This window comes from Anabrus simplex, chromosome 1 (genome assembly GCF_040414725.1).
Source record: "Anabrus simplex isolate iqAnaSimp1 chromosome 1, ASM4041472v1, whole genome shotgun sequence".
Classification (NCBI taxonomy): domain Eukaryota; kingdom Metazoa; phylum Arthropoda; class Insecta; order Orthoptera; family Tettigoniidae; genus Anabrus; species Anabrus simplex.
Window position 1 is genome coordinate 406808140 of NC_090265.1, and position 26155 is coordinate 406834294.

The 26155-nt window shown below is 38.7% G+C and overlaps 1 protein-coding gene across 1 annotated transcript in view; it reads left to right on the forward strand.

Moving 5' to 3' along the window:
• Positions 1 to 324: 324 nt before the first annotated feature.
• Positions 325 to 26155, forward strand: part of Pgk (phosphoglycerate kinase) — a 125457-nt gene continuing 99626 nt past the window's right edge. Inside the window, exons 1-2 of the mRNA XM_067135058.2 lie at positions 325 to 502; positions 582 to 785. Of these exons, the coding sequence (XP_066991159.2) occupies positions 441 to 502; positions 582 to 785 (266 nt within the window). The 5' untranslated portion in view covers positions 325 to 440. The remainder of the gene's footprint in view (positions 503 to 581; positions 786 to 26155) is intronic.

Sequence of the window (26155 nt, forward strand, 5' to 3'; positions counted from 1 at the left end):
GTTGCGTATTGTTACCACTGTTTTTGATATTACAATAATTCTTTCTGCTGTTTCAACAATGTCGGCAATTTTTGAAAATGGAATATTCTCGTTAGCTGTGCGATTATGGACTGTATCTGATATTTCTTCAAATTTCTCATAATAGGTATTAGAAATGTTTATATACACATATTATATGCAGATTATCAAGGTTATCTACAAATTCTTATGATACTATTTTTATAGAAGAGGAAGATTTAAATTGAAAGAGAAACTTTATGCCTTGAATCAGTGGACATTTCTTTGTTTTTCAAAAAATATTTCAAAGAATATTTATATCTGTTTCCTCCGTTGCTGCGACCTTTCAAGGGTAATCGGCTGAGTTAACCTCTAAAACCGGCTGGTGAACTCTGCTTTTCGAAATTGTAGTTTTTTAAATAGAAAGTATTTAACATATAATTATGGCTTTAAAGAAACTGAGCATTGATTGTGTTAATCTCGCAAACAAGCGTGTCTTGATGAGGTAAGATGTCAGTAATTTTATGCCCGTGGTGTGTTCCTGGGAGTTCTTGTTTTAATGCTTTGCATTTTGTTTTCTTTAGAGTCGATTTCAATGTACCCTTGAAGGATGGTGAGATTACAAATAACCAGAGAATTGTTGCGGCTCTCGATACTGTGAAATATGCATTGAACAATAACGCAAAATCAGTTGTGTTGATGTCTCATCTTGGGCGCCCAGACGGGTCGAAGAACTTGAAATATACCATGAGACCTGTTGCAGAAGAATTGAAGAAACTCTTAGACAGGTGATTCTATCTTTTTTATTTTTTAATTTTTTTTAAGTCGGCTAAAGTTTTTAGTTGGAACTGTTATAGACCTAACTTGTCTAAGTGTTGGGATAGATGGGAATGTATTCTGATGGGGGATCTGATTTCCTCCTCAAGATTTTCCCCAGTCCCTTTCGGAAAATATTAAGATCGCCTGTCACTCGTCTCTGAATATTCAGTTTTCCCTTTCAAAAATTCTCATAAAGTAAAACAAAACTAACCAGTTCTTGCTTAGAATATGCGTCCACACAAATTAGGCTATTTGTAAGATTGTGGAGGCAGGGTTGGGCTTGGCGAAGCTTGCGTGCTGTTTGTACTAGTCATGTCACAATGTTCTTGTTCAGATAGTTGAAAAGCTGTAGGGTCGCCAAAATAAGCGATACTCTGCAAGTATTACCTAGGTTTGCAGGTTTTTATTGGTCTTATTCATGGTTTGCTTAAACCGGTCTTTATGATATCTCAAGGGGCCCCTTGCAGTCTTGTGCCGGAGAAAAGTTCATTATAGAGAATTTTACCAGCAGCCAACTGTCATTGATACGACAGACATGCCGTGTCCATCTGAGTTTATGACCACTGATGGAAGCTTCCACACTATTAATACCTGCTTTCTCTAAAACTGAAAAATTGGTCATATGCGGTCCTTTCATTTGTTCAAAACGGTGCAGAGTTTCTGCTGATGAAAGCACTCAAGCTTCTTTATGACACGGCTGTATAAGGTCATGACTTGACATCCTTTTCCAAGTATTGTGTGAGCTGTTTCTGAAGAATGTGGGATAGTCTTCCTAATGCTATGTGAGCAGCATGGAGTCTGTTTGGTGGTACCGTCGCCTATGTAATACTATTAAGGCCGTGAAATGGAGAGGGTTTCATCTGTAGCTTGGTTCTATTGCAGTTCCTCAATTCGCCACTAGGATCTCTTGTAGGCTCCCTAAAGTGCATTAATTGGGTGCTGTAGTAAGGGCTCTAACTGTGTACCTCCTAGTGCTGTTGACATTTTTTCTGTAGCTATGATATATCTTTGTGGTCTTTTTTACTAGTGTTACTGTACTAAAGTGTAGTAAAGATACCAGTTCTTATAAAATTGTTTATGCCGGGCTGAGTGGCTCAGTCGGTTGAGGCGCTGGCCTTCTGACCCCAACCTGGCAGGTTCGATCCTGGCTCAGTCCGGTGATATTTGAAGGTGCTCAAATACGTCAGCCTCGTGTCGGTAAATTTACTGGCACGTAAAAGAACTCCTGCGGGACAAAATTCCGGCACCTCGGCGTCTCCGAAAACCGTAAAAGAGTAGTTAGTGGGACGTAAAGCAAATAGCATTATTATTATTATAAAATTGTTTATTGCATTGTTCCTTTTTGTAAACCGAGAGAAATGTAACCAAGGGGACGTCTCTCCATACATTCCCATGTGAAGCCGCAATAAGACACTAATGGATTCTATCATTTTCCTTTGGACACCAAATGATTTCACTAGTTGCTTTACGTTGTACCGACATAGATAGGTCTTATGGTGATGATGGAACAGGAATGGGCTGAAGTGGGAAGGAAGTGGCCATGGCTGTATTTAAGATACATCCCCATCATTTGCCTAGTGTGAAAATAGGAAATCATTGAAAACCATCTTCAGGGCTGCCGACAGTGGAGTTCGAACCCGCTACCTCCTGGAGGCAAGTTCACAGCTGCGCGCCCGTAACCGCATGGCCAACTTGCCTGGTAATACCAAATGATAGCTCTGCTATATGTAGTATGTATTTCAGAGGAACCGGCTTCAATATTAGTACCTCCAGAAAGAAATTTCTCCCTAAAGTTATGCCTTCCATTTTCGAGGATTATCCGTAACACAAAAAAGGCAACTTCTCAAGAAAGAAATCCTTCGAAATGGCACCATAATAAAAAGGAAAGCAGCAAAGTCAATAAGAGGATGAAATATGATGTCAACACAAGCTTCAGGACACCACAGTTCCTTGAAAATTATACCAAAGATGGCAATAGACCTTAAGATGTAAGCACGCATTATTCTTCTAGAATGAAAATTATACCTCTGAAGACTTTCAGAATGAAGCTAAGAAAAATGGGTAGAAAAACTGCAAAGCAAGAAGTTCTTATTTTAAAGTTAAAAATAAAACAAGTCGCGTGGAAGAAAATTTTCGCAAATTGAAGGAACAATAAAATTGACAAGGGTTTGTATTTCAACTTATCAATCTATGCAGGGAAACTGACTGTAGAGATCTAAAAGCCAATTTTTTAACCAAACAAGCTGAAGATTTTAGAAATCAAAAGGAATTTAAATAACTTGAAGCTATAATAAAATTGTTTTTTGCTATCGTCAAGATCTCCATTCAATTACAGTCTTCTCAAGGACATGAATATTTTGCATTTGTCTGAACCAGACACTCTGAAATCCTGTGTTGGATACTTTTGTTTCAGAAACTGCAACTAATATGGCCAACATTTCAATTTCTATGTTAGCAGGAGAAAATATGAAGTCATGCAGCTCAAATCCCAGTAGTGTCCCTTTACGATTCTAGGACCGGGATGGATTAAGATATCCAATGTTATCTTTTGTATCACTTCTGACAGTTGTCTCTGATTATTTTATTGCAGCTTCCTTGAAAAGAATGACTAAAGAACTGTTCCAATCTTCTGAAGGACAAATAAAATGTGACACTTATGATGATGGGCTTCCTCAGTTTCATCTAAAAATAAAAAACATGGCCACAAAACATTTACAGAAATGCGAGCATTTTATAAAGCTCAACAACAAACCTCTCTGCAGAAAGGTTGTAAAACTTCAGTGAAGCTGCAGAACCAAGAAAGTGGCATATATTTATTTACCTACTTTCAAAAACCTTGGCTTAAAGAAGTTGCCTGTTCAATTTGTGAAGGTGTAGAAATGAAGATTTTTAAATATCGGTGTGAGGTATAAGAGGATTTAACATTAAAATACTTGAGATTTCAGCTGCGCCATTCGCAATAACTCTTAGTGAATTAACAAGAGAACAGATGAAAGTGCTAATTTCTGAAGTTCAAACCCAAACTTTTCTATGGAACGACAGAGAAGAACTTTGGAAACCTAATAGTAAAAGGGAAGCCTGGAAAGAGATTGGAATGATTCTAAATATCCAAATAAATTCAGTTTAAAATCAAACACAGTTATGGACATAATTGTCTTTAGTACACATTATTATTATTGTTGTACGCCCTATTATTTATTTTTATTTTACATTTTATGGTCTACATTGGACCACTCTATTAATTCTTTTTTTTCAAAATCTTCCTCCACTCGGAGGCTGCTAAAGACAAAGAATAAAGAATTTCATTCAAAAATAAAAAATAAGTAAATTATGTCGCAGTCTGGCAAATATAAGTTGCGTCTGAGTATCAAAAGAGAACCCCTGAGCGCTTTCAGCCCCCAGTCGATGAACTCTTTGGTACTGATGTTAAAGGTCTTCATCAGTTCTATCGTCTTCTTAGGGACTGTCCGTCTTGCTCCACTCATGAGACCCCTCACTTCTATGTTTTCCAGTTCGTATTTATTCTTGTAATACAGCACTGTAGGCAGGATTTCTTGATTTCTTCATTCTGAGAGATGCTGCCTTCCTTTGTTCTGTTGAAAATACCCTTCCATTAGACCTTTTATTGATCTTGGTGTGTAGCCTCGTGTGTGTGTCATGGAGTATCTGAATATTTTCTGTTTTGTTTTTGAAATTGACTATTGTTATTTGTAGTTCTTCAACCCGGGAACGCCAGAGTTTTCAATTTTTGATTTTTAAATTTTTATTTAACATTCCCATCATTCACATGTTAGAGAACATTTAAAAGTCATTTTTATAAAAGTTGGATGATTGGTTTCTAAATGAGGGCCTGGTACTATTCGGTACCGCACGGCACTCGACGTATCTTCTCAGTGAAACACAAAAATTGTTACCTTGTTAGAATATCATGAAATTGTTACAGAATATCGATTACAAATTACTTAGCAATAAACAAAAGAACAAACGGTGTTTATAGGTTCATTTGCGACATCCCTTTGGGAATTCCGAAAAATAACAATAGCTCATACGTGACATATCTTTAGGAAATAGGAATAATACTACTATAGACTTCAGTTTTTAGTCACCTATTTCCACTTTTCACTAGTTTGGAGAGGCAAAAAGTAGTTTACACAGACGTCCACGTTATACTTGACACATTCTGTGCGACCACGAGATACGCATCCAGCAGCTGCGCAGCACCAGCGATGATTTGTTGGAGCGATATAGTGATGTGCGTCATTTAATCTCAAAGTGTAAGATACTCAAAAAAGAAAAGAAATGTGAACAACTGTGTTTATTTCTTTTCAAAATACCTCCCAAATATATATATCGTAACAAATATTTTGCACCTCCTTAATTCTGATGGTGGCACTTGCATATAGCCACTAAGAAGTAAAATGGTCACAAATATTTTCATTTCTTCGGGGTTACTTTACTATCTTCGTCATTTTAAAAAAGCGCATACTTGCTGGCTTCAGATCACAAGAAATTCACAATTTCATCATCTAAATACAACTCAAAAATATTTTGGTCAGCATCGTATTTTGAAAAGTGGACAATTTCACACTAGGGAGGAGGATTGTTGTGGGAACTAGGTCATCCGTCATCCAGATAGCTGGAGGACGAGGTGATGATTTTGCTCTCTTCGCGGGCCGTGAATCATTATCGGACATGGATTCTCTACTGCTATGCAGAATTGCTGTTTCAGCACTACTTCAACTGGTGCTCGGAGTTCACTTCCCGTAGGCTTATCTGCGAGAACCCCTTCATCTTCCTCAGCTGGATCTTCATCAGATAATGCATTACATTCCGATGCTTCAATGTATACGGTTTCAGCATCAGCATCCTCTTCTTCAATAACATGTAGAACCTCCTCAGGCGTCAAGCCACTCGAATGAAGTCCACGTGTCAGTAGACGCGATACATTGCGCTCTCCACGTCTGTTATGACATGGATTTTTTAAGTAGAATCTACAATTATACAATAGAATGACACATATAAATCATTATTTGCAACTACAGTGTGAATTGTTTATTTAGAATCGCTCTTAGAAGCAGGGAGGAGAAAAGGAACGGAGAGGTACGGTAAGCCCGTGCAGTACCATACGATACCAACAGAATAATTAGTATCATAACAACTAACACAGAAATGATGACCAATTGGTTGTTATTTCAGGGCATTGACTGATATTTCAAGATAATAAACCATGTGATACAAAATTGTATTGTGAAAATTTATAAACAAAATAAAGCAACTTACCTTAAACGGGCAGTAATTTTTATTTCTCTCAACACAATCTCAAATTCCAAGCAGTTGTTGCAGCAAACAAACACTCAAATAAAACTCTGTTGATTTCAGTCATTGTAGGGAGCATCCTTGACAGTGTAAAGCGGAGTTGCCAGATTTATGTTCTGAATAATGATCAGTATGAGAAAATCTGAAGTAAGGTTCACGGGTACTATACTGAATAATGATCAGTATGAGAAAATCTGAAGTAAGGTTCACGGGTACTATACGGTACCGCACAGTGTAGCCGGGTTAATATCCTCTTTAATTTCTGTGAACCATTTAATCTTGGTCTTGCTATTCCATAAGTTTTCAATTATTCTTCTGCTAATTCTGTTGTCAGGTGTTCTGATAAGATGTCCAAAGAATGATGTACGTTCTTTCCTAATTGTGCTCAATACTGGTTCAATTTCCTTATAAACCTTTTTTTTATTTTGGATGCTATTCTCCATTGTCCATTAGCTTGATACTGTTTATTTATGCATGTTCTAATTATTCTTCTTTCTGTCTTAAGTATTTTGTCTTCAGCTGTATTAGTAGTTTTAAAAATGGTTTCACTAGCGTAAGTTATTTCTAGCTGTGTGACTTTTATAATGTTTTAATTTTGCTGCTATCGATAAACGTTTTTTTTACTGTATGTAGTCTTGGTAATATAATTTGCTTTGTTTAATTTGTTTATTCTGTTATGCCAAGCTCATTTCTTATTAAAAGTTATTATTTCTCTTAAATTTATCAACAATTTTGATTCGCACCTTAAGTTTTAGTAGGGAGTCATAAGTTTGAATGGACATACAAGTATATATTTGAAAAATCTTATCAGGAAATCAATTCGGTTCTCCATATAAATGATGAAATACCCCATGCATTTCACGTTATTTATTTACTGGATCATGAAATTCTCTCCTAGTCCTACGTCGAATTCTTCAGTTTAGATAAAAAAATGTCTAAAAGCAGAGAAAAATGCGGAAACTGAAACTGCCATTATCTAATTACTACATACAGGGGAGATGCTGTGCCCAGAGTCCTGCAGAGAGGCCCAGCCCATGAGCTGCTTCGGCAGTAGAATGCAATGGGCTTTGAAAGGCTTGAACATATGAAGCCCATGACTTCATCGCGCGGGCCGGTCTGGGCCAGCGCTCTGTCATTCGTACGCGGTGAGCCAAGGACAGCGCTGTGGTAGTTCTATGGGCTGACTGCTTCAATGTGTACAGTGCACTGCGTGTCAGCGGAGTGCGTTGCATTATGGGCTAGTGGAGCCGATCAAATTTGCTGTGGTTTTCAGTTTGACTTCTCCGTCTATCCTGTTACCGGAAACGAATATGGACTATAGTTCCAAAAGAAAATAAACCGTGGTAAAAAATCGTGAAGTAAAAAAAGAAGCAACAAACGAACTAAAAACCGCACAATACAAGACTTCTGAACCGGATCCTAAACTTAAAAGTCGTATTTGGTTGGTATTCAAGCCTGCAGTTGACGGTGATGGGAAAGACGTTAATTTTGTGTGCTGTACGATCTGCGGTGAACTTTATGTACACACTAGCAGTTACCCGCAGCTTCTCGCATGGATTTCTTAATTTGATAAAAGTAATCGTTCCTCGGTACTGTATTAACACATTATCTGAAAATTCCTGAAGTATAAAACCTCACTGAAAAACTTGAGTTTCATTTCAATATCAATCAGTACTGATCTGCATTTAGGGCAGTTGCCCAGGTGGCAGATTCCCTATCTGTTGTTTTCCTAGCCTTTTCCTAAATGATTTCAAAGAAATTGGAAATTTATTGAACATCTCCCTTGGTAAGTTATTCCAATCCCTAACTCCCCTTCCTCTTGAATTCCAACTTTACCTTCTTATTGTGATCTTTCCTACTTTTATAAACGCCACTCAAACTTATTCGTCTACTAATGTCATTCCACGCCATCTCTCCGCTGACAGCTCGGAACATACCACTTAGTCGAGCAGCTCTCCTTCTTTCTCTCAATTCTACCCAGCCCAAACTTTGCAACATTTTTGTAACGCTACTCTTTTGTCGGAAATCACCCAGAACAAATTCCAGAAACCCCAGAAACTCTTTGTAAACCAAGTTTGTGGTATTGCCTTTTGGGACTAAGATGACCATGCGACATCGTACACGTGAGAACATCTTGTCTCAAGTAAAAAGGTTTTGAGATATAATTAGCCGCATAAAAAGAATTCAACCCCTTTATCAGCCCTTCCTCCACCCCCACCTACGTGGATTTTCCGAAAACAAAGAAAAGAGAGACATGTTTGTTTATTTTTAAAGGACATTCCAAGTATCAAGTTCCATGTCTGTAACATGTAAAGTTTTTGACATACACTGTTGATATACCGGTACTCATTTTAAAAATTCACCTGCTTTTTCAATTCTTTTCATTCCCTTAAGCGGTTTTCCAAAAAAAAAAAAAATGTGTTTATTGATAAAGGAGCTGTCAAATACCAATTATCGCGACTGTAACATCTTCAGTTCTTGAGATATTTGTATCCTCATGAAAAGAATTCAACACCTGTTTCAAAGCCCCCCACCTTCCGAAGTTAATTTTAACCCCCAAAATTGAGTGTTTTTTAATTTTTAAAGGTGATTTCAAATACCCATTTTGACGTCTGTGGCATCTTTAGGTTTTTTTAGATATAAGTATCCTCAAACAAATAATTCAACTAATATTTCAGTCCTTTCATCCACCCTTAAGCGGATTTTCCAAAACCAAAAGAATACGTATTTCTTTCTTTTTAAAGAAGACTCTAAACTCCAATTTTTATGTCTGTAATAACTTCAGTTTTTGAGATATCAGTACCCTAATAAAATTAATTCAACCCCCTTTTCAGTCCCCTTTACCCCCCCCCCCCCCATGTTAAGTGGTCTTTCAAAAAACAAAATAATACCTGTTTTTATTTTTAAAATATAAAAATACCAATTTTCACATCTGTAACATGTTAAGTGTTTGAGATATACTGTAGATATGCTCATCTTAAAAATTCACACCAACCCACATTTCAGTCCTTTTTTAACCCCCCCCCCCCTCCCCCTTAGGTGTCTTTTCCGAAAATAAATAATACATATGTCTTTAATTTTAAAGAAATTATAAATACCACTTCACGTCTGTAACATGTTAAGTTTTTGAGATATATTGTAGATATGCTCAGGGATTATGTGTACAAATTTTGGTTGGCAGCTATGCCCAAACGTACACGCATAATCTCGCTGCTGTAGAATCCTGGAGCTGGCGTTGCCATGGTTACGGCAGTTCATTTCCTTATCTGATTCCGAGAGCAGGGGTAGTATGGTGCCAATATTTCCATAGGGCCTTAAAACATGGTTTTTGGGCCTGTAGAGCTTACCGAGATTTGTTCTTTGGGTCAAGGGGCTTAAAATGAGCTTAGTCTCATCCTTGCACGACAAATTCGATATTTCGCCTATATTAGCCTATTGTTTTTATATCTCCCCCGTCGCCTCCCACCTCCTACCTCCCACCTCGAATTGTTTTGAAAATAAAATACAGCCCATGTCCCTCAGAGATAATGTATATTTACATTAGTAAAAGGATTTTTAGAATCGGTCCGGTAGTTTCTGAGATTACCCTCCAGATACATAAACTAACAAAATTCGCACTCTCTCTTTATTATATTAGTATAGATTAAAGGAGTCGGACTGATTTTGTCTTTTTATGATTAGATAAAAAACTTACGATGAACGAGGTATGCTTGAATGACGAGCATCCTAATGTTTCCGTGTCATCAGACTCCACGCCTATGCCGCAACCTGCCAAAGTAATGTTTTCTTCGTGGACTGACGTTCATGATGCTTCTATTCCAACAGATGAGTTGGAAAGATATTTAAAGCAAAATTGTGGAATGGAAGAAGATAGATATAGCGCCCTATTGGAGAACAAATGGACAAAACTATCCAAAATTTTTCCAGATCGCTAAGAAAGTAATATGTATGCAAGTATCAAGTTCAGCTTCAGGGGAAATTTCAGTTCAGCAGGCTTCATTCTCAACGCACGGCGGTCTCTTGTACAACCAGAAAATGCTGATGCTCTTCTTTTCATTTACAGTAATTCCATTCCACCACATTAACAATGACCAATAAACTACGCACACTAAGTAAAAGCTATGTTCAGGTTTGTTTTTGTTGTTGGCATATTGCACGTCATTTCTGTTTGTATTTTATTTTGAGGTAAACGCGAATGAAGTCCTATGAATATGCTTCATGTTATTTAGATCCATTTTCAGTTAACTTGATGTCAGTTGCAAACGAATATTAGTTTATAATAAAAGTTTCTGTTTGTTTTCAATTATTATTATTATTATTACAGTGCAAGAGAAATCTCTACCGTTTAGTTTCAAAATGTGATTAGCCTTCTTTAAAATATGTTATTAGCGTACAGGAATTCGTAGAGTGAATGATCCGAATAGTAGTGTGACGTGAACATTTCGTTGTGTACGGCGCACATGTTATTGTGGAGAAGTACTCAAGGTTATTCTACTGAGCCCGCCCAGTGCGGTGGACTGCGGTGGGCTGTATGAGACCAGTGCTGTGGGCCAGTACGCTGCCATGTCAGAAGAGAACGGCACTGCATGGGCTGGGCTGCTGGAGCCCGTGGGTTTGAAGTGCTGCGCGGTGGGCCTGGCTGCACCGCTTACTAACTCTCTCTAGATGTCGACACAGACGCTCTCTCCTTCCCCCTCTTCAACTTTTCGATAGCAGCAACGCTCTGCTCGCCGCCTGCACTGTGGCCGAAGCCTTATATTATTTTGTAGGCGACGGGTGTTACCTCGATACCAGATTCATAGAAAAGTAATGTTTTACTATACCTGAAGAAACATGGAGGAGAGATCCTTCCTCGATGCTTGCCAGGGGCCAACCAACCTGCACCTAGAAATGTAGAATTAAAACAGAGACTGTAAATCTGATATTTGCTACCATTTTATATCTTACTAATGGCTGTCTTGGGTCAGCTGCCTTTCTGATAGAGGTTGCATCATGTGTTCCTGCAAGGCTGCCATATTCATTGAAAATAAGAAAACCGTGCATTTTCAAATTGTCATGGTGTGTGCCTGTAACCTTACTTTAGGTCACATTTTAGCAGGACTCCAGGGGATGGTAGGGGCCTGTTGGCCACTTTGCTCCCCTGACCTGGTGGGCTTATGCCCCCAGACCCCCTTTAATTAAAAGCTGACACTCTGCTAGCTGGACCTAACCTACTCAGATCAAATGGTCTTGTCCGGATTAATATTTTGTATCTATTACTTATCTTTAATGTTATTCAGTAGCTGTGTATATTGCAGATGTTGGCAAGCCTGGGAGCTCATCAGAGCCACTCCCATGTTGCATTTGAAACCTATACTTCACGATCTGGATACAGAAGTTTTACCATCTGTTTCTTTGTCATGTTTCAAAGTACATTTGTAAGGAACAAGGCCAGAATGCGCCGAGACATATCTATGATGTCGTACTTGCGGAATGCCTGGGTAGTAGGGGTTTTGCATGGGGAGAAACTAAAATTACTGGAAAGTTTCGCCCATTTACTTTTCTCTTATTTTTTCACTCTCCTTCTCTTACCTTCACTCCACCTGTCTCCTCGTATCCTAACATTTATTTACATCGTGTATGTTTGCATTTTACATGAATTTAACTTACCTGTTATAAATTCCTGGTGATGGGTCGATTTGAACCAGCAACCTCGAAGTCTGTTGTCTCATAGCTTTACCACTTTGCTAACTTGTCACTTGACAAGTAAAGATTTGAAAGTTGTTATACGTATACATAGTACATTATCATTAAGACAGATGGTATTGTCACTGTTGTATGTGACTGAATTACGTAAAAATGCAGCCCGTGCACACCAACCTTAGTAGCATTATTAGGAACTAGAATTTATGCAAATCATACTTGGTATTCCTTTTAGAGGAGAGGTGTTCATTGTGATGTTCTGGAACCCACCATCCCGCCCCAGAAGTACATTTACTTTTATTACTTAATAAAGAGCAGCACTCGCCATTGTCCATTGCTGAAGTAGCTATTTTATTCCTGTTGGCCAATGTCAAGTCGGATGTGAAGTCATTCCCATCAGTCATAATACTATAATTAGATTGTATTACCGACCCGAGCAGGATAAAAGCACAAACATATAACTGATATAGGTGGGGATGTGACGAATCAAAAGGCATACAGTGCTCTGCTATCGTCCTAGGCAAATATATAGAGTGTACTTTATTGCCCTGGAACAATGTGTGTTTTGAAACAGTACGGAAAAAGTTGTAATGCAGCTTTCCACCACTGCTGTAATTGCCCCACGTCAGTCTCATTTAATTATGAAAAAGGTATCCACTTTTCACCACTAGCCCACATAGAATCCGCTGACCCTAACCTCACCCTAATGGTGTTTGCATAGGGAAAATTAGTGGCCTAAGGCTGCTGCACCTAAGGTCCTTTGCTTGTCTTGTTCCACCCCTACCCAAATCAATCTTGTCCAGGCCCTACCCTAACCAGTCCAGACTAATGGTGTTTACACAGGAAACTAGAGGTTTAAGGACTCTTTGTGGCTCTAACCTGGGGGTTTATGCCCGCAGACCCCATTTTGATTGTCCACATATCACTGGTCTTGCCCACCCCTACCCTAACCTATCCAGGCCAATGTTGTTTACATAGGAAACAGTCTTATGGCCGGTTTGTGGTATACCACAGTTACCTGTGAGTTACCTAAATGCGCTTGTAACTTTAACTGCGCTGTTAACTTCAATGAGTTTCTGGAAACTTAAATCCAGATTTATAAGCCCCTGGTAATAAACAGTGCAGTTATCGTCATGTTTAGTATCTGTCGTCCTCCAATAGATGTCTCTACGCAAATGATTTTAGGGTTATTTTGGTAATATCTAGTTACTTTTAATAGCAGAAGTTTTCTACAATGAAAAATGGTTAGAAAATATGTACACAGTCATCTCATTCAATCTGATTAGCATGTAATAATCTCTCATAATATGAATATACAGTATGTACGATCAAATAATGCAAACATTATATATATTTACCGTTCTTTCTTATTCACAGTACGCAGTCATCGTCTAAATTTCACTTTGATTGTTGTCGTCAGTAAAATTATAAAAATACACAGCAATTTCCAAACAGATCACTTTTCACTGATCCAGAACACAAGTGTAAACGAAAAAAAATCCATAAATGAAAACGTGCAGCACACTTTGGAACCTATCATTCCGGCACTGAAGTTCTGCACTGATGGTGCGATATCCATTTGTTCCCGCTGCAACTGTTGCAGATTTTTTTTTGTAGATTGCAAACAAACCGAAAACTCCTACTTAAAACACATATATGTCGTTTTTCTCTTCAAGGATGTACGGTAAGATTTTCGTTTCTTCAGTTTTTCTTCCGTATCTTGACGCCGAGTCTTACGTACAAAATGTTGCTTATTCCCGTTCATATCTGTCTGGGGACTCACTCATTTATCATTCTTCTTTGACATGTAATTTCACCTGATCAGATGCCAAACCCATCAAAAATTCCATTTTTTCCGGGCTTTCATGGCACAACTTGGACAGCACGAAAGCATTACAATTTGCGATCTCCAGTAGCCAAAAGAAAATAGCCATATCACTCAATTTTTCATCAGTACTGTAGTTCCCTAATGTACTCCTCGAACTGAGAATTTGTAGTTCATAATAACTGCAACAGACGAGTAATTTGAGATGTTTTACTTACACTGAGCACGCAACATGCATTGACAAAAATACTCTCGTAACTCCTGACGTGAAGTCCACTTGAGAATTTCAATCGACCCTAGCGAGCTAACCCCGACCTAGGGTGTGAAGTGTGTTGACACAGATAAGATGACATAACCTACAGCTCCCTGCAAGATTTTAAATTAAGTCCAGATGTTTTATGTTTACTGGGAGTCTATGAGACCTCACGTCACTGGTTAAAGAATATAATAACATTACAAAAATGAAAAATCTATATTTATTATTCAGCAGGCTTATATTAAATGCATGTCGGTACTTAAGATATTTATTATTTAATACAAATGTAAATATTCCATAATTTCAGACTGGGTGTTAACTAACTGTTGGTGGGACACATGAATCAAAGTCTGACGAAAGAGATCTTAACATTAATTCTACTGTACACAGAAAGAACAATTTGAGCCTGATGAAAATCCATTTGATTCGAGTTCTATTTTATTTGACGATTCATTTCCCGTATTGCAAGATACATCTACATTAGAGGCGTCATACTCCGAGAAGACTATAACCTAAACAGATGATAGGGACAGATGACACCATTTAAGTGGAATCAGTGACTAAAAGCCAGTGATAACGTGGAAGTAAATGTACTGACCAAAATAATGTCGACTCCAGCACACCCAAGCACGTTAAAACTACAATGAAGTACTGTAAATATGTTATAACCAGTTCATTATCACGTATTAATGTTTACGAAACTAATATAAGACCTTGTATGAGTGGCGCCTCATAGCGGTATATGTTGGAATCAGTTCTAACATAGAGGTAACTACAGCACTAGCTGCAGTTACCAGTCGTTGCACAGATAACTGTGGAGAAGCCGATAACTGTTGTTTCGGAAACTCGTTTTAAACATATCACCATGTTAAGTCACTGATAACTACGCATCTACAGATAACTGTCATTCCAGAAACCGGCCATTATATTACTTTAATTTCCATTCTCTACTCTCCTCCTGGGGGCATACGTCTCCTCATCTTAGTTCTTAACTGCAGAGGCCTTGTCATTTGCCCCAACAATGTCTTCCGTGAGAAGGCCACAAGAACTAAACAAAAGACAGTCACTCGCATGGAGTCAAGGCACTAATATTGCTGAGCATGATCTGTAGTATTGATCTGAATTTTTATCATAATAACTTTAAACAATAAAAGGTACATGAAACCTAAATCACAAGTCACGACACATTCCTCCTATGAAAAAGGAGACCGTGTAGCTTATCCACCTTCATTTCAGCCACATATATATTCAACAAATATTCCAGAATCACAGGAGGAGGCAAATTCAGATAGACAAGTTTATCCAGATCCTTAAATTCACATTAAAAAATAATTTCTTCACTTTTAATAATACTGTATGGGGTCACCGGCCTCAGGAATCCTCGCTGACATTTACATTGATTTTCTTGAACACACTCATATCATAGGTAAAATAAATGGCACAAAACACTGGACACGCTACATTGATGACACTTTCATTATCCTAAATTTTCGTACTGTAGATAGAGTCCAAAAACAACAGTTCTCTTAATTATCTCTATCTCTCTAAAACCCCCTCCTTCGATATTTACAGGAAGCCCACTCACACAATTAACACAATTCACCAAACGTCTCTACATCCAGGGATGCAGAAGAAGGCAGGATTTAATAAGCATGATTTTCAGAACACTGACTGTTCCTCTATTTTGTAAGAATTGAAGAGAAAAAAAAAAAAGAAGAAATCAACACCATTTATACAATAGCTGAAAGTAATGGTTTCAATAAAGCCTTCTTGAACAAATTTCTTAATAAATTTAAGAGTAAACCTTGGAAAAAGAACCTTCCCCTAAAGAAAAGTTTACTACATTTAGCCTTAATAATAATAACATACCTGCCAACTTTCCCGATTTAGGCGGGAAACTCCCGATTTTCAACAGTTTTTCGTGCCTCCCAATTATTCTATTATTTCTCCCGATTTTAGCTTATTTTTTAGTGAAGTTCAAACATTTGTTTTCAAATCCTGCCATTTCAGCATTTTTACGCCAGTGGCCGGAAGTCCTTCGCTCATTGGCCGCTGTTAAACGAAATATCGACGTTTATTAATGTGAAAATGTGCACGAATGTGCGATGTTTATTGAAACCTGGATATCACGACGCGTATATCGATTGTCAATCTCGTTCTCGCGTGTTATGTTCGTGTTCGTTCACAGTTCACATCAGTGTAGTCGATTCTAAAGACTAGTCACTAGACATGGAGTCTTTTTTAGTAATTTAGGGACAGAATTTCAATTATAATGTCTAGTGACTTTTCTAGAGATTTTAGGAGCCATTTGTAGACAATTCTGACTAATTTTAATTTATCTCAGTATAAATAAATAGGAGTTTTGTCTGTACATTGCTCAGAATTTAAAAAGAATGATATTTCTGTACCGGTCATAACCACAGTAACAAGGGGAAATGCACATTTTAATTTTCCGAAATTTCTGTCTGTATGTATGCATGTATGTACACTCATCACGAGAAAACGACTGAAGAGAAATAAATGAAAATCGGTATATGAAGTCGGAGAAGTCGCTACAATCTAGGCCATAAATAATTTTATTCATGCTGAGTGAAATAGTAGTTTAGGGGAAGGCCTAAAATTTAATTCTCAAATATTTATTATTATTGGCCCTATCAATAAATACTACATAACTTAAGATATGTATTATTAAATTTCCTATAATTTATGTCTTATACATTTTTAACGTACCGGCTATGATAACGGAGATATTCGTGAATTTGTATTTTTAACCGAGCTTGATATCTGCAGTCGCTTAAGTGCGGCCAGTATACAGTACTCAGGAGATAATGGGCTCGCATCCCACTGTCGGCAGCCCTGAAGATGGTTTTCTGTGGCTTCCCATTTTCACGCCAGGCAAATGCTTCATTAACCTTAATTAAGGCCACAGCCGCTTCCTTCCCACTGCTAGACATTTCCTTGTCCTATCGTCGCCTTAAGACCTATCTGTGTCGGTGCGATGTGAAGATTTTGGATTTTTGTTGCTAAGTCCATATCAGCGCCGAGGTACGAGAAAATGGGTGAACAGAATTTAATGAAAATCGGTATGTAAAATCGGGGAATAAGGAACTACCGTCTACGCTGTAAATAATTTTATTCACCGTGTTCAAAATGGTAGTTTAGGGGAAGGTGCCAAAAATTTAAGTTTTAATTACCTGTCTTATTGGTCATATCAAAAAGTACTACATAACAAAAGTTATAGAGAATACAATACAATTTCCGATTATTTATATCTTATTCAGTTTTACCGTACCGACTATAATAATATTTGTGATGGTGATTAAATTGTGAAGAAAGAGGAAAAAGGCAATCATGAAAGAAAGGACAACAACTCACTTTACATTAGATGCTCTAATATCACAAAGTCGGAAGAAAACTATGTGAAGGCCTGCAATATATAAAGTTCATAAAATTGATTAACATTACATTGACCATTGTTTGTTGTGCTGTACTTTGTATATTCTGCTGCCATTTATCTCCAATAGATGGGATTACTGCTGCGTAGATGTGTATCGAGTATAACAGCCTGCCTAAATATTGGCGGGAAGTAGCTGGGGAGTTATTAGAGATCTCTCTTCTTTAGTATGCCATTCCTCTGGTTCATAAATTTTCTGATACTACTGGTATGTAACCCACTGGGTCGTCATAGTATTCCAGCTATTCGATTCCTACTCTGAGGCAGTGATTGGAATAAGCAGTGTACACACTTAAATGGAATAATTACACAGGAGTGTTCGCGGTTGTTTGCGCCCTGGTCATTCTAGCTGTGGAACTTTGAACTGTTAGATCGACACTGTAGTATTTTTTGTTAAGTGAGAAAATGTGTTGGATTTCATTTTATCGACACAAATAGCATTGCAATTCACGTAATCGCACGGGCGCTTGATGCAATATATTAATCTATGCATTTGCTAAGTAATGGCATGACCGATTCACACATGTGGATCATGAATTCATACAATTTTCGGAATGCTTATCAGAGACCTATCATCTCACTCACATATTTCCTGTGAGGGAATAGAGATGTGTAATTTTTAGCCTTGTAGCCGTGTACAGCAGCAGTCGGGCTTTGAGACAATAAGTGTTATAAATATAATATAGTACCGTATTGCGCAAGACTTGTAGAATAAAGTATTGTGCAAGACTTGTAGAATAAAGCAGAGAGCACACTGCTTCCGTTCAGTTGACCTTGGATATTTGGTTTACGTGTAATCAAATGTCCAGCCGCCTACTGCTTCAGTTCCGCACGCTTCAGCATTTCTTCCCCACCATCCGTTCAGTCGAGCTTGCCCTCACAAGCAAAGTTGATGGAAGACGGAAGGTAGACCCTACCTTGTGAGCCTCTGGCGAAGTGTTTTATTTGAGTTCAATGAGTATGATCAATGAAGAACTGCGGACTGAAGTTGTAAAATGACATCCTGATATGGCAAGGAGAAGATCAAGTCAATCGGCAAGAAGTGATAATGATGCAGCAACTCTGTCCACGGTTTGTATGCAAAGAGCCAAGGAGTTGGACAATTTTTTAACTGACAAATATGCAAAAGTGGATGGAAAGCCCGCGGATTGCCGACAAAAAGTTTTATGAAACCGTGGAATAAACAGTGAGATATTTTAGTCCTCTGCTACAAATTGAATTTAAATCTAAAATAACTACTCTAGTGACGGAATATGACGGACTGTACACTGACTTGTAGTATTATACAATTCTAATTACTTTGACAATGTAGTATTGTTAAATAAAATATGAAAGGAAATCAATAGTTACTTCATTGTTACTGCTAGTCGTTCAAAAGGTGAAATTGTTTTTCTGAAATTTGATTTTTTGAGGTAGAACGCTTAGCAACTCAAAAACTTGAGACCGAGCTCGATAGTCGCAGTCACTTAAGTGCGGCCAGTATCCAGTATTCGGGAGACAGTAGGTTCGAACCCCACTGTCGGCAGCCCTGAAGATGGTTTTCCGTGGTTTCCCATTTTCACACCAGGCAAATGCTTAATTAACCTTAATTAAGGCCACAGCCGCTTCCTTTCCACTGCTAGACATTTCCTTGTCCCATCGTCGCCATAAGACCTATCTGTGTCGGTGGGACGTAAAGCAGCTAGCAAAAAAAAAAAAACTTGAGAGAGTAATATTCTGAAATATTTAAAGAAGTTGTGCTCATCAAGTAGCAAGTCCGGAAAGTGAAGGTAATATTCACCACAGTGTTCCCTTTTTAAATGTATTTCATGTATACAAAATCTTCTCTTTTCTATCTTCTTCTTCTTCTTCTTCTTCTTCTTCGCAGTCTATAATTTCTCTATCTTTGGACAAAGAGCTCAACATTACTACAGGCGCTGTTCCAAGCCGGGTTCACTGACAGCTTCCGAAAGAGGTGGAGGGTATGTGCGGCAGACGAACTGATGCGAACTGATATGTGGGAAACTGAACTGAACCGAGCGGGACGGATGCAATGTGCTCCCTGCTTAAGCAGTTTTGACCAATTGTATCTCCTGATTTTTCCTGATTATATCAAAATCTCCTGATTTTTGTTTTGTAAAGTTGGCGGGTATGTAATAACATATACTGTATAAAATTTCTAATATTTAAAAAAAGTACAAGTTAAAAATAGCTTTCAGGACCACTCACACCAACACTAAAATACTTTTTAATTCCCATACCATCAATGATAACAGCAAATTTACAAACTCTGGGGTATACAAATAAAAGTATCAATCTTGCCTTTCTACGTGCAGAGGACAAACAGGCTGTATTTTCAATATAAGATACACCGGACATCTTAACGCTTTGAAGTACAACCACGACTCAGCTATGAGCGAACGTTGTAAGGAACTAAATGATAAATATAGGCCTACAACAATTGACTCGGTTTTAAAGATTTTACATTATGAACAGGTAGGTTCCTTACTCAGTATACTTGAGAATATTTATATTGACCAATACAATAATTCCTCACACAACTTAAATGAAATCAACAAGAAGACAAATGTTTTACTAGAAACTTTTGTCCCGCTCATCTGTCAGCAATTTGTTAATAAAAACGAGTTTCACCTTCAACATTCCAGAATTAGACCCGTCCTTCCCTGAATATCCCCCTCCTGTACCTTACCCCTCCTTCTTCACCCTTCTGCTTCTCCTCCCAGCCACATTAGCTCTGACCCGCTGCTAGCTACACACACGTTTAGTGTCAATGGGGACATGAGACCGACAAGGTCATACCATTGCATGTGACTATTCTCATATTTAGACCCGTATTGAAACTTGCTATAATTTGCATACAACCGGGCGAGTTGGCCGTGCGCGTAGAGGCGCGCGGCTGTGAGCTTGCATCCGGGAGATAGTAGGTTCGAATCCCACTATCGGCAGCCCTGAAAATGGTTTTCCGTGGTTTTCCATTTTCACACCAGGCAAATGCTGGGGCTGTACCTTAATTAAGGCCACGGCCGCTTCCTTCCAACTCCTAGGCCTTTCCTATCCCATCGTCGCCATAAGATCTATCTGTGTCGGTGCGACGTAAAGCCAGTAGCAAAAAAAATAAATAAATTTGCATACAATTTTTATTATTGTTTTCCACCTATTCAGTACATAAATTGTTTTTTGTCGCTAGAAAATCATTTTACTACAATACTACATTAATTGTGAACAGCTAGGTACATCTTGTTGGTTGATTCCCCAAACTAGTCTTGAATTGACGAGTTAACATGTTACCTGGGAGTTGTTCTTTCAGGAGCTTGGTCGAAAGGGACTTCAATTCTGAGAAACTGGATGTTGATGTATTATCCTTTTTTTTTTTTTTGCTAGGGGCTTTACGTCGCACCGACACAGATAGGTCTTATGGCGACGATGGGATAGGAAAGGCCTAGGAGTTGGAAGGAAGCGGCCGTGGCCTTAATTAAGGTACAGCCCCAGCATTTGCCTGGTGTGAAAATGGGAAACCACGTATTATCCTTTATGACAACCTTTATGTGTTGGTGCCTTTTGACTGCTGCTATGATACCTCGTGGTGCTTGTTGCAGCATGGTGACTGCTTGCTCTCGTGTTTCTGCTTCTGCAAGAAGCTGTTCACAATCAAAGATTATTGGAGCAACCATCAAATTAATACGAAATGTAGACATTTCTAACTACTTCAACACATACATCAAGACTTTTAAGCCTCAGATACTATTGAATTTTAACAAAGTTTATGACTCAAATTTTAAGCAGCACAATACAATAGCTCATTAACCATTGAGTTAGTAAGAATGAAGAATTTCATGAGATTTTTAGTTGTATTGATTCCTGCCCACACCATCACAGAACCACCCTGGAAAGGCGTCCTGAATGAGAATGTGCAAGGGGAATACCTTTCCCCTGGCCTTCTCCAGACTCTCTCTCTCTTCCGTCAGGTGATCGGAGGGCAAATCTCGACTCATCGGTGAACAACACTTGATCCCTTGATCCTATTCTCGTACTGTCCAGCCAAGATGTTCCCTTCCATAAAGTAGTCCAGCTGTGCGATGCTCTCTGTTGGGTTCTGGACCTGTACCAGGTCTTTTGGACTTAAGATTGGCTTCTTTGAGTCTTCTTCGTACAGTTCTCTTACTAACATTAATCCCTCGAACTTGGTGGAGTCGATTTCGTGCTTCAACGGCGGTGGTGTGATGGTTGAAGAGAACTTGAAGTTGAAAGAAGCGCATCTCTCTCCGATGTTGCTCTTCTCGGGCCTGATCCTGGTCTCCTTGCAAACCCTCCAGTTTCCCTGTACCTTTGTACGGTTTTGGAAATCGTGTAAGGTGTAGTCCTCAACACTTCTGGAATGTAATGCATGCTGCGACCATTCTACCAAAGCAGTGCTAAACGGCATGTTTACTTCATAAATCTGATTAAGGGTCGATTGTATAAACATCACTGACTGGAGATCAGTTTTGATCTAAGTTCAGAAAATGATCTGAGATCAGACTGGTGTCGTGTTGTATAACACTGATCTAAGATCAACTAATCAAAGTTCAATTTTGATCCCAGTTCGTATGTGAGTGCTTGGCAGCAGTGTAGAAACAGCTTAGTATCGCAAGTCGTGTTGAGCAGAGTGAATCTGTTTTCCTTCATATTCTGTGTGCCAAAAGAAAGAAAAAATGACTGAAATGAAGCAGAAAAACGACTGTTCTCCTAATTTTTCCAAGGAGGACAAGGATGCCCTAGCTGAAATCGTACCAGGCGAGTTGGCCGTGCAGTTAGGGGTGCGCAGCTGTAAGCTTGCATCCGGGAGATAGTTGGTTCGAGCCCCACTATCGGCAGCCCTGAAGATTGTTTTTCGTGGTTTCCCATTTTCACACCAGGCTAATGCTGGGGCTGTACCTTAATTAAGACCACGGCCACTTCCTTCCCACTCCTAGGCATTTCCTATCCCATCGTCTGCATAAGACGTATCTGTGTCGGTGCGATGTAAAGCCAGTTTAAAAGAAACAGGTTGAAAATTGCCTTGGGACAATATAAAGACATTATAGAATCTAAAATGACAGATGCGATAACATCCGTACAAAAGCAACATGCGAGGAGAAATGTTGCCGCGGACTTCAATTCCAGTAATATAAATCGGCCTAATTGTTCGTGGCAAACATTAAAGTTGTGCTACGAGAACATAAAGAAGAGAACAAAGAAAGCATTTGCCCATCACAAAGTAAGTTATAAAAGATGCTGAAATGTTACTTTGACACTAAAAAACAATGCATATACTGTATTACCATAATACTTCTTTTTATAGGTTCAACTGCACAAGACAGGAGGTGGGGATTTTTAAAAACCAACCGTGGATGAGAAGGGACAGAACCTGATTGCTGCCCTGCAGGCACAATTTCTTCCGCTGGCCAATCCATTCGATGATGATGCCAATTTCCATTCTGAGATTGTGTCAGGCGAGCAGTATTTTCATGTGTAAGATGGTGAAGTATAGCGGGAAGGCAGGGATGAAATGGTTTCATAGAGTAGTAAGATTAGCATGGAGTGTTGGTAAGATACATTCAGATTGGACAAAAGCAGTAATTGCACCTAACTATAAACAAGGGAACAGGAAGAATTGCAACAGCTATCAAGGTATCTCATTGATTAGTATACCAGGCAAAGTATTCACTGGCATCTTGGAAGGGAGGGTGTGATCAGTTGTTGAGAGGAAGTTGGATGAAAACCAGTGTGGTTTCACCTTTGCTGTTCATAGTTTACATGGATCATCTGCTGAAAGGTATAAAATGGCAGGGAGGAATTCAGTTAGGTGGAAATGTAGTAAGCCGTCTAGCCTGTGCTGACGACTTGGTCTTAATGGCAGCTTGTGCCGAAAGCCTGCAGTACGGTATAAGAATTAGCCTTTCCAAGACCAAATTGATGTCGGTAGGTAAGAAATTCAACAGAATTGAATGTCAAATTGGTGATACAAAGCTAGAACAGGTCGATAATTTCAAGTATTTAGGATGTGTGTTCTGCCAGGATGGTAATATAGTAAGTGAGATTGAATCAAGGTGTAGTAAAGGTAATGCAGTGAGCTCGCAGTTGCGATCAGCAGTATTTTGTAAGAAGGAAGTCAGCTCCTAGACGAAACTATCTTTACATCGGTCTGTTTGCAGACCAACTTTGCTTTACGGGAGTAAAAGCTGGGTGGACTCAAGATATCTTATTCATAAGTTAGAAGTAACAGACATGAAAGTAGCAAGAATGATTGCTGGTACAAATGGGTGGGAACAATGGCAGGAGGATACTCAGATTGAGGAGATAAAGGCTAATTTAGGAATAAAGGTGTATGCATAAACCGGCTTTGGTGGTGTGGTCATGTGAAGCAAATGGAGGAGGATAGGTTACGTAGGAGAATAATGGACTCTGTTATGGAGGGTAAGAGAAGTAGAGGTAGACCAGGACGATGATGGTTACTCAGTTTCTAACGATATAAACATAAGTTGTACAGAACTAAATGAGGCCCCAGCACTAGTTGAAAATAGAGGAATGTGGCGACTTTTAGTAAATTTACAGAGGCTTGCAGACTGAACACTGAAAGGCATAACAGTCTATAATGATAATGTATGTATGTATGTATGTATGTATGTATGTATGTATGTATGTGTGTAGATACTAAAGACCTAAATCATTACGTTATCGCTTGCCTTTTAAAACAAAATAATTTTACTGTTACACTTCAGCTGAAGTTCCTTTTGAGGAGCTGTGTATAATATAGCCTTTCACTGTTTTGTTATGGACCTGCATAGCGACAATGACTATTTCTGTCCCCACTTCTGATGAGTCACATGCTATTGGTGCTCAGGAGGAGGAACATTTTATAGTGTTGGAAGAGATTCCAGTCCAGAATGAGGTTGTAGAAAATATTTGTATTGAACAAGTAAGTAGAGAAATAATACATTAATCCTGTATTATGGAAGCTATATTTATGGGCAAGCAGTAGGCCTACACTTCTTTATTTCTGCTATTTCAGGCTCCTGCTTCCAAATCAGCTGATCTGTACACTGCTCTTCTTTCGACCTCGAAAACAGCTGATGTGCTCACGAAGTCGCGGTCGCCTAAAAGGAGGAAGGTGGATAGTGGTAGTGTACTTGAAGCGAAAATATCGATCTACAAAAGATGATTAGAATGCTTGTAAGCTGAGCATGAAATTAAAATGGAGACCTTAAAAGTTGATAATGAAATAAAAAATTTGGAAATTTTAGAGAAAAGGAGAAAGCTAGGCCTGGACAATAAGGAAAACTATATTAAATTGCATAGTACAGTGGCATTATTAGATGCATGTAGTTGTAAAAACATTATGTTTTTGGATATTGTATTTAAATCTTCCTTTCTTTTTTATTGCAGATACACTGTATAATTAGGTTAGAATATATTAGGTTAGTTTGAACCACTTTTTGTAATAGCCAACTGTATATTTTTTGTAAATATTTTCTAAATACATTGTTGGTAATTGCTGTCCTTATAGCAGTGTTTTCTCTTCCATGAACGTCATTTGCAGCAGGTACTGCAATTTCTTCAAATGCTCTTCTTGCAGCGAACACAGCCTTTTCTCTTTGAGGGACCTCATCTACTGCATTATAGCAATGTTGTGCAAGATGAATGCAGCAACCATGAGTACCGGAACACGAGGTAACTTCACTCTTAGCCCCATACTGAGACAAGGGAACCGTCTTTTCACAACCCCAAATGTTATTTCTATTGCTGACCTAGTTATTTTATGGGCTCCATTATAAGCTCGCTCTGCAGCTGTTTCGGCGTGAAGTACTGGATTCAGCAGGTAACGACAACACTGATAGCCATTGTCTCCCAAGAGTATGCCTTCGGGTATGTTGCCTGTTTTGAACTGAGCATGCACGCGTGATTTTATGAAGATACTATCATGAGCAGATCGTGGCCATCTTGTTACGATACTTAAGGACCTGAGCCTAGCATCACAAATAAATTGAACATTTAACGAAAACCACTCATGACAATTCCTATAAACTTCTGCGTTATCGCTCCCAGGAGATATTATAGGTATGCGGGTACAATCTATAGAGCCTAGAACACCAGGGAAGTGTTGTACATCGAGGAAAAAAAAAGAAGAAGAAGAAAAACACTCATGATTTTCCTTACATCATTGTGTTTAATTTGGAGTGTGCTGCTGTTTGGCTGTGAAGGATGGACTCTCCTGAAGGAGAACGTGATACGACTAGAGGCAGTGGAAATGTGGCTATGGGGGAAGATGACCAGAACTAGCTGGATTGAGAAGAAAACTAACGTAACAATGCTTAAAGAAATAAATACCCAGAGACATTTAATAACGATGATAAAAAGGAGAAAAGTGTCTGTTTTTAGTCACATTCTCTGGCATAATTACTTCATAAAGAACTGGTTCGAAGGCAAGGTGATGGGAAAGAAAGGCAGAGGGAAACCACGGAAGATCATTGAAGTGGTAGTTGAGATGGTGGGATGCCAAGGTTATGGAGAGATGAAAAGGATCGCAGAGAGAAGAGATCGATGGCTGCAACGACAAGGCAAAGCCTTTAGATAATGATGAATGTGTTTGGAAGGCATTTTGATAAACTTGTGTTTCAGTGCAGCAATAAGGTTAGACACACGATGAATGGCTCTGCAGACTGTTGCTGCGTCTACATGCAGTAAATCGCCAACGACTACTGAAGAAAACTTCCTGTGGAAGGCATCTCAAAGTTAGTAACAACATGTGCATTAGAGACTAAGGTTTCTCTTGGTTAACTAGAATATC